This window comes from Photinus pyralis, unplaced genomic scaffold (genome assembly GCF_008802855.1).
Source record: "Photinus pyralis isolate 1611_PpyrPB1 unplaced genomic scaffold, Ppyr1.3 Ppyr1.4_LG1, whole genome shotgun sequence".
NCBI lineage: Eukaryota > Metazoa > Arthropoda > Insecta > Coleoptera > Lampyridae > Photinus > Photinus pyralis.
In genome coordinates, this window is record NW_022170249.1 from 65,308,708 (window position 1) to 65,318,248 (window position 9,541).

General features: G+C 35.2%; 2 protein-coding genes across 2 annotated transcripts; both read right to left on the bottom strand.

Annotated features, from left to right (window-relative positions):
• Positions 1 to 1,292: 1,292 nt before the first annotated feature.
• On the bottom strand, positions 1,293 to 2,533 carry LOC116158866 (general odorant-binding protein 99b-like). The gene is made up of 2 exons (XM_031471719.1): positions 1,775 to 2,533; positions 1,293 to 1,727 (listed from the first exon to the last, which is right to left on the bottom strand). Exons 1-2 carry the CDS (start codon positions 1,823 to 1,825, stop codon positions 1,362 to 1,364), a joined length of 417 nt encoding a protein of 138 aa, XP_031327579.1. The 5' UTR covers positions 1,826 to 2,533; the 3' UTR covers positions 1,293 to 1,361.
• Positions 2,534 to 3,670: 1,137 nt separating this feature from the next.
• On the bottom strand, positions 3,671 to 4,371 carry LOC116158754. Its single transcript, XM_031471584.1, has 2 exons — positions 4,237 to 4,371; positions 3,671 to 4,188 (listed from the first exon to the last, which is right to left on the bottom strand). Exons 1-2 carry the CDS (start codon positions 4,321 to 4,323, stop codon positions 3,838 to 3,840), a joined length of 438 nt encoding a protein of 145 aa, XP_031327444.1. The 5' UTR covers positions 4,324 to 4,371; the 3' UTR covers positions 3,671 to 3,837.
• Positions 4,372 to 9,541: the final 5,170 nt, after the last annotated feature.

Here is a 9,541-nt window from a genome sequence, read left to right on the forward strand (position 1 = left end):
CGAGGGCGGCGTGCTTATCTTACCACTAAATGTGATTTACCTCATTTTGATTTTGCCATTATTTAATTATCTCTTTTAGCTCTAATTAGTACATGGAACAGAAACGCTGCGTGCTCTCGCTAGCCATCGTAATTACTATACTAAAATTTCAAATTGTGCGTTGTTTTCCACTTTTGCAACTTTATCGTCGGTTTCGTGTTGTCAAGTAGTGCTTTTGAGAGAATTAATTACCTACAACATCGTATTCAAATATCTATCCTATCGGGCAATTAATCGAACAGGAACTGTAAGTGATTTGGCGATTCCTGATTAAACTCTGCCCCCTGGGGAACATGCTGAAATATGAATGCTTATAACCAATACCCTATTTTTAGCGCTTTTACTTTGTGAGTAAAATGTATCTACTTACTTGTGTCTATTTAGTAAATTGAGAAACTTTTGCGAATTCCAAACGATAGGTATACGATTATTTTTTGGACGCGATAAATTCGCCCCCATGAGAAAATACGATAAAACATTCTTTTCTATTCCCGAAGAAGGTAATTGAACACATGACTGAAGATATTTCATTTTTTTCTGAACATGAATTTGAACTGCGGTGAATTTTCTGTGGGATAATTCCAGAACTTTTTAGGGTAACAGTCAGGTCCAAATTAAATTGTTTTTGGAACGCAGCCTAAAAATCTATCTTCTAGGAAAATCTTAAAATGACTTACTGCAATAGTTTCTTCTCGTGAAGCATTTCTAGCCGCCGTAACGGCCATTTTAATACTGAACTGCTTCTTATATTAAAATATATAATAGGCTTTTGCCCTTTCTAAATTGATTTTGTATTTCAGTTATAATTGCACAAGAGGTTTGTATTTTACCGAGTAAATTTGGGTTGTTTAGGTAATGAAAGTCTGTTGCCTAGCAATTAGACGAGAAAAACTGTCAAGTAATAAAAATGAAACACCGAAGCTGGAGCATTTTTAGGTTGACAGTTTTTCGAGTTCAATTGCTAAAAGGAAACAGATCTGAATTGCAACAACCCAAATTTACTCGGTTTAAATACAAACCTCGAGTGTAATTCGGCAGGACAATTTAACGAACAAGAAATTCACCAAATTAATCAATTATTGACAGACGTCAAACTAGTCATATGGGAAAGGATAATGCGATAATTGGTTCGAAAATGAATAAGTGAAAAAACCACTAGTGCATTTGTCGCTGGAAAAGTTGCAGGTAACTTTTGCCGCTGTCAAAGTGACAATTGCACTGCGGCTTATGCGATTTTTTTTACATGAGTTGAATTGTCAAATGAAAATGCGAAGATTTTATTTTAAGCACGTGGCAATTATAGAGAATACATTTTTAATGTCTTAAGAGTAAACAACCTTCGAAATTTTCTCCGTAGCGCACACTATTGAACTAAACACCTTGCGGCATTCATCCTTCTCGTCCAAATACTTGGTATAGCAATCATCGGCAATTTCCTTCGTCATTCCTTTTATTTGTTCCAAAATTAGTTCGATTCGAAAGTTTCCATTTTTCGGTTCGTAGAATCCTAGACCCTCAAAGAGACACTTAGCGTAACACTGATGGATTTTTAGAGTCGGATAGACTTTTCTGGAAATGGTCCCGACTACTTCCTCTCGCTTGACATTAACCTCAGTTACACATTTTTCCTCGTAAGGCCGTACCATGGCTTCCCATGCTTCTACTAGGTCATCATCGGCATTAAAATGCTACAAAAAATTACGCAATCGAAAAGGCTATGACAGTATAGACTTACAAAGTGTCCAAAAATTGAGCAGAAGAACGTGAACAAAATTATTAACTTCATTGTGAGCGCAGATGTAAAATATTGAACTGTGACTTTTCTAAGATAAGTCTCAATACTGCTTTACCAAGCTTTTTTGATCTCTTGATGATCTGTTAGATTTTGCATTTGGCTGACACCATACAATTTTTAATAAATTATAATGCAGGGTGCATTATATGTTGAACACACTTATCGCAATTTTTTATACTTGTATTTATGATAACCTAATAATAATCATTGACCGACCGCCTGCAAATGCGCTTAAAGAGATTGTTTTTTAATCTCTTTAACTTGTATTTAACAATTCTGATTGACACAAGATTAACGACACGCGTACGAATAATAATAAAAACAGTAATACCTAACAGACCCCCCTCCCCAACACCTTATATTTCGGGGATTACTAAAATGATCATTCACTACACTCTCCCCCACTTTCTTCATGCTGGAGGATGTACTCTTCCAGGTGCATTGGCTTTTGGTGACGTTTGGTAGGTCCGCTAGACTCAAGAGGACCAATCTGATCTGGCTGATCCGACTGAAGCTCTTGTTGAACTTGACCTGCTTATAGAAAAGTTTTCTGTGAAGATTCACTGTTAGACGGCGCCGACGGTTGGGCGGAAACGGTTCAAAATTAATTCCTGTCGTTTGTCAAGCGAACGATGAGGGTTCAAAAACTGCTTATCCTTATCCTATCCTGTTGTTCTTGGAACATCAGAGTGTTTGTTTTCGATTTTTTTAGCATACCTTTGTAACGTGACCGCAGGAGATGCACTTCGAGGCAATGACGTGATCTATGATTTGCTTGGCCACATTTGAGACATAGACCAATGAACTTCTGAACTTATGAGACTGGGAACGTTGACGTGGCTGAGGGCAAGTTTTTATATGAGATTGCCTAAAGATTTTTACCGTTTCATCATATACATATGTACTTCTGAGACACACTAGAACTAAACCAAAAACACTTGAAAGGACTCTAAGGGATTCTTGATGACTTTGAGGTTGAGCTGAGGTTGTAAACTATCTTCGATTCCTAAAGGCGCTTAAAGGCTTTAAAAACACATCAAACTTTTTAAAGGGTTTTGGGAAGTACAAGTCCTTTTCGGAGTCTTAGAGTATTTGGAGGTTCGTGGAGAGTTTACACTAGACTTTAAGGACCGTTAAAAGACTCTTGCAGATCCTTTGACATTTTTGAAACTATTGTCTACTTCTAAAAAGTTCTTGAATATTTTTAAGGGCTCTTATTTGCAGTACATTCAGTGAAAGCTTGAAAAAAGGTATTTTCAAGATTAGTATACCCTTAAGGATAATAATCAAATTAAAAACTTTCAAAGACCTTTGAAGTATCGCAGAAAACTGTCATAGTTTCTTAAACACCCTGATAGATATTTTTATTTCATTTTTCAGGTTGAACGCCGAAACCAGGCACGTTGGAAGGCATTTATTGCCAAAAATGTGTATATTTTCACTACATACCTATACAGCGATATTTATTAAGAAGTAGACATAGGAATTTACGAGTATTGTTTTCTCCTGTGACTACTTTTAAATGACAAAATATCTTCTGAAGGGCGCCTTATTTCATACAATGACAATAGCTTCTTAAAACAAATAAAAATCTAGCTGTCATATTGATTGATCTGAATATTGTTGCTTTGGCTTCACAGAAAATAAATCTCTTAGGCTCGTTAAACTGTTACCGGCACTATATCTAACACCATCAACTTTTTCTTCAGTTGATTACATGGCACACGCACGAAAATGAAAATACGGAATCCAAAGAGACAATAATAAAACTATTATTATTATATTATTAATGAATTATTAAAACGTTGTGCAATGCATCCTACTGATATCAGGCACTTGAGAAGAAAAAGTCAATATCTTTTTATTTAATTGCGTTATTTTTTCTTTATAAATGAAGTTATATTACAATGCATGTACATGGTACATTATAAATACAATATTATCCAATTTTTAATCGAATTGAATTAATAAATAAATTATTACTAACGCTGATTAACACAGGTTTACGCTTCCGTGGTCATCCCTTTCAAAAAACATACAATTGTTGAATATACTTTACGGCATTCGTCAGATTCGTCCCTGTACTTTGGGGCACAATGGTCGTAGAGTTCTTTTGTCAAATCCCTTGGTCTCCCTACGTACTCAAATTCACCCAGACTCACATTGTAAAGTCCTATGCGGCTAGCCATACATTTAGTGTAGCACCAATAAGGCCTGTCGTCTGGATAGTCTTGATGTATCAGGGTGTTCACAGCCATGCTTCTATCAACGTTACTCTGCGCGATACATGGTTCAATGTGTGGTCTTCTTAAATCGGTTAGTTCGCGTAACAGTCGTGGGTTTGCATTAAATTTCTAATAACATTCTTAGTTTCTAAGGGATGGAAGATGAATGATACTTACATAGGCGAAGATCAGTGGAAGAATTGCGAAAAAAGTTGTCACCCTCATGATGCACTGTTTATATCTACGCCATTGCCAAGGTTTCATGTGATTTTAAAGGAGACGGTGATGACGCCAACACTTTTTTTACACGTAAATAAAGGTCGAAGCTTACGATAACAGAACCTTTTGTAGATATCTCCAGAAATGTTGCAAATGTATGACGAAATGTCCTCTTGGTCTGATAACATCATGGCAGGCTGTGGCAACATGCCTGACCAGACACAAGTGATTTGATAGCAGTTTGGGTGACACAACCGGAAGGACGAGCGAAAAGTACCTAATAAGGGAGGGATGGTGAGATAATCCGTCGTGATCCAACCAAAAGTAATTTGGATTTGTCCATAATTTTTGTTGCAATTCCCTTAATTTACTGTTGGTTCAATAATGAAAAAAAATATAAACGTTTCTCACACTCACACTGACTTCTTTTTGTAGATTTGTGCCCGAAATGTCCTTTAGGCAAATCTTCTTCGTCGCAAAAACTACGATAGTCTTGCCTGACCTTACTGCTCTTCCAAGCATAATTCTCTCACACTGTTTGTTGAACCGAATCTAAGTGTTGTAAACCTATTCTGGCATTTTGTGGGGTCATCTCATGATATCATTTTAGCAACTGTGCAACAGGCGCGTCGGCGAGATAATAATGTTAGTCGGGGTTGTTTTTTAAACGGTAGGTGCCAGCCGTTCATTTTTTATTAAATTTAGCGTGTAACCAGAGCTGATGAATATGCTTTTGGGGAGGGGTAACAGGATTGTATGGTGTTGAATGAACCAATGTGAATGGGATCTCTCTGTATGGGCATACATATGTTTCAGGATTGTCGTTTATATCATATACCAACATTCAACCCCAACCGCTTCCTATTTTATAAAATGTGCGCCTAGTGTTGTTATTATTTCGTTATATTGCAGCGAATTTTCTAGAGCGGTATTAAGGCGCCATCCTGTCGCCACTCTGCTGATAAAGGATTAGTTACCGGCGATGATCTTTCCATGAAACGTAATATGCCGATTCGAGGCACCTCTAGAAACATATTGTTCTCCATATAAGCAAATCTAAGTGTGTTTAATTTGAGTCTTAACGTCCGAAGTAATAAATCCGCTTTCGTGTTATAAATGTTATAAATTTGTGTAATGTGAGTGAAAGTGAGCGATAAATAATCAACCATCGTAATTTAGTTTCTCGTTAATAGTGTTAGTTCCTATGAACACTTATAATTAATTTTACATAAATAAATCATTAAATTTAATGGCCCATGTGGCGCAGTGGAGTGGAAGCTCAGCTGTGGTACTGAGAGTCCCTACACGAGATAGAATAGGGGTTCGGGCATGGAGATTTGTAGATTTATAGTGGGTTAGGTTGGTACAGCAGTCTCGGCTAAAGCCTCGCCCACTTAAAAATAAAAGCAAAAATACAACAATATCAATATTCAATTATTACTATTATTATCAGAATCTTAGAATCCTCTTAGATCTTATCTTGAAAATTATTTCCAAAAATTTTAGTTTTAATTTGTTATTTTCATGTTTTGTGTATGTGTTAAGATTGTTACGTCCTTTTTCTTACCAATTTAAATTCCATTTAAGTAGTTTAATAGTTTAATAGTTTCCTGTAGTATGCATAAACAGGCATTTACAGTTGTCATTATTATCTAATAATATATAAACCATAACAAAAAGTCTAACATAACACAATAAATAATAGTTAGTATAAAATATAAATTACAAAACGATATAATTATAAAACAAACAACACGTCTTAAATTTCCAAATTCCAATTCCCAACTGCACTCAAATATTCCTCGTAACTATAAAAGGCATTTGCCAATAAGAATGTTTTAACTTTCTTTTTAAACCATTTTAGACTTAAGTGCCTAATACAAGTAACTGTATACTCTCATTCAAACTATTACGCCATCTAGGTATTTTCTTTGTAAACCCGTTTAGTTCAGATGCAAGTTATGTGTGTAGTAGATTTATTACCTTAGTTCTTTATTTTCACCGTTAGAGGCCATTCGCGTGTGTGAATTTCTTTACCTACACTACGATATTGTTCCTGTTTAACTGCAAAGATTACGAAATTAATTAGAAACCTTTGGGAGAATATGAGCTTTGTGAATCGCTTCGATATTTTTGATCCTACGTACTTTGCTTTTATCGTTACCGAATAATACACCTTACCGATTTGATCTACATTGCTATTGCTTTTGTAACTCCAAAAATTCATTCCTGCTAGTTTGATCACGTTGTATCCTTCAGATTAGTTTGTTATACGTAGATATTTAGTTACCGTTGCTTTGTAAATTAGTTACCGAGACTTAGTTCGAAACCGACGTCTACGATTTTTAGTTACGTTATTTGTCACCCCGAAAAATTTGTTCATGTTTAGTTAATTACATTTTGAATAAATTAGATCATTGCTGTTGTCTAGAAATTTAGTTATTTGTGCATCGTAAAGTAGTTTTCTTGCTTCATATTTTTATACTTACGGTTTTAGTATACGATTTACCTGATTAGTGTCAGACGTTAGACATTGCTATACCGCAATATTTATATGCCGCGCTATTCACTACCCCTCCTGTTTGTTTGTTTGTTTGTTTATGTTTGTGTTGTTATCTGTTAGCGCCCTTCTGAGCTCAAAGGGCCGTTACAACCACAGTTCAAACATTTTTTTAAAATTTTCGTTGACTCCTTAATATAACGTTTGAATACATACTGGTTTTCGATACAATTCGTTTATTTCGAACACTAAATGTAGGATCGATTTGTTTCTGGGCTACGGAGGCGTTAACAGTAGAGCTCAGAGTAAACATTTTTTTCGATATTACGGGTAGAGCGGCGACAAAGAAAGCTCGCGACATTCTTGCCGGTAATTGAGTTGGAAGTGATTTTGAGAAAGATATCCACACCATTCATCGCTAGAAATCTAGACAAAAAATATTTCGTTAGAGGGCTCAAAAATCCTACCTCATTATGGCGCAGCCCTAAATGGGTATCTTTGAACATGAAAATAATAGAACTCGATTGAAAATTATTAAATCCCGGCGAGATTAGAATTCTTTTCCACCCCGGTTTAGGTGTGCACTCTCTTGGGGAAGGAACTTTGGAAATTAAATGCATATATGTACGGCCCATAATGTTTTTGTCCCGAATATTTTTAACACGGATAACTTTTTTTACGCATGTGGTTACATGATAAGATATACTTCCTGTGAAGCAGGACGGGCTTAATTGGTGTTTTTATATAATCAGAAAGGGCATACCCACAATCTGCAAGTTGTGATTCCACTAAAAAAAGAAGAAACAAGTTTTTAATTTTTTGGAGCCCCTAAATTCTCCGTTTTGATCTTCGATTTATTTATTTTGCCGAAATGTTTGTTTTGGTTCCCACACATTTTTTTAATTTAAATGTAATCTAACTTTTCTGCTGTCCAATTAATCCTTGGACTTGGGCCTAACTAACGTTATGCCTTCAAGATGCAGTACTACAATACCACCCTCAAATCCCCTCCCCCTTCCCACATCTTTGGACTCCTGGGCTATTGCGTGGTTGTGCCTTATTAATAATAATTCGCAATAACGATCAATGTTATCATCCTCATTATGCACTGTCGAAGACCCCACCGTTGTCTGTGAAATAATATAATGAAATGACGCAGTGACCGTTTATATGTGATTGTTGATTTAAGGTCAACGATAACAGCAATTCTAGATATCTCCAAAAATGTTGCAAGAGTGACAAGGCGAAATACAAATGCCCCTTGGGGTGTGGAAATATTACGACTGTTTCAACATTGTTATTAAGAAATTTAATCGAATTTTTCATGTCAGTTATAATTTTTAAATGATCAACACACGAATCTCTTATTTTTATTATGCAATTTGTAGCTTTTTTCGCTTTTGATTGTTGGACTATTCAAGTCATGACAATAATATTTTGTTTGGATTCTTCAATTATAGTGGGGGTTCATAGGATCCTTCACTGGCCGGAAGGAGCACAAATGAACCATTGTTTATTTCGACCCGCCACCCAATCTTCCAAAAACCTAACCCCTAAGATCTAAGTCTCTCAAGACCCTTGCATTACTACTCTGTCTTACAGAAACTTGGACTCACAGTGATCAAATCGATCGACAACTACCGCGTGATCCGAATAACTGAGGACAGTCTAAATTTGGCGCTTAAAATGTGTTTTCACTTAAGGTATTTGCGAACATGGTCTTAACTTGACAGTAGTCGTCCATTGGTGGCGTTTCTTTATGTGCATTTGTAAGGAAAAGAAATTACTCTGCTCTGAAACACCGATTTGATTCAAGCACTTCAACTTTAAGATAATGGACTTTTTTAAAATACTGTTAAAATATCTTCTCTTTTGCCTGGCAAACTTTGCATTGGGTAGTGTATGTTCATACTTTCTTGCGTTTTTACAAATTAATTGCGCCATTTCTTATTAAGAAATAGTGATCTTTACATTTTTGATATCAGAAAATCAAGTATCTCAAAAAGTAACAAGATACGAAGAATCGTATACGATTTTCAGTAGGAGATTTTTTTGCCACTCAGCTCGTATTTGGAAACCAGACTTTTAATCCGGCTCATATTCAATAGCACTGATCCTTGAACTCGTAGAAATGTATGAATATATTTAAAAATTACCTGAATCTGTTATCTTGCTCGTAATTACGCGGCGAATTTATTTAAACTTTAACTCTTACTTTTCTCGATCGCGTCGGAGACCCGCAAACCGAATTATTTTTAAATATCTCTAGGGATTCACGTACTGTTTGACTATTCTTTTTTTTAATAATATTTTCGAGAAGCTCTTCATAAATTTCTGATAGATTTTTTTATCGTCTTCATAGAGTAATTCTGACACAGAGCTGGGCAGAATACTTTCAAAAAGTATTTGAATACTAAGTAGTAAATACTTTACACAAATCAAAGGTATTTGAATACTGAATACTTTTACGTCCAGCACAAGCGAATACTAGATACAGATACATTGAAAAGTATTCAAATACTTAAAAAAATAAGTATTCAAATACCTTAGAATGTATTTGAAAAAGTATTCTAAAGTATTCGAATACAGTAAAAAGTATTCAAATACTTGTCACTCAAATACATTAAAAATTTAAAATAGTATACTAGATAAAAGGCTTAATACTACTTAAAAAATCAAGTTATACTTTGTATGGGGTTAGCTTTTTTTATATTTCTATTGTTATATACAAATTTAAGGGGAGTAAAAAGCGTATTATTATTA

Bases quoted from the DNA above. Each gene is read 5' to 3' on its own strand.
- LOC116158866 (XM_031471719.1), bottom strand. From the start codon at position 1,825: ATGAAGTTAATAATTTTGTTCACGTTCTTCTGCTCAATTTTTGGACAC. The intron at 1,728-1,774 runs GTAAGTCTATAC...AATTTTTTGTAG, and splicing joins GCTCAATTTTTGGACACTTT to CATTTTAATGCCGATGATGA.
- LOC116158754 (XM_031471584.1), bottom strand. From the start codon at position 4,323: ATGAAACCTTGGCAATGGCGTAGATATAAACAGTGCATCATGAGGGTG. The intron at 4,189-4,236 runs GTAAGTATCATT...GAATGTTATTAG, and splicing joins TTCCACTGATCTTCGCCTAT to AAATTTAATGCAAACCCACG.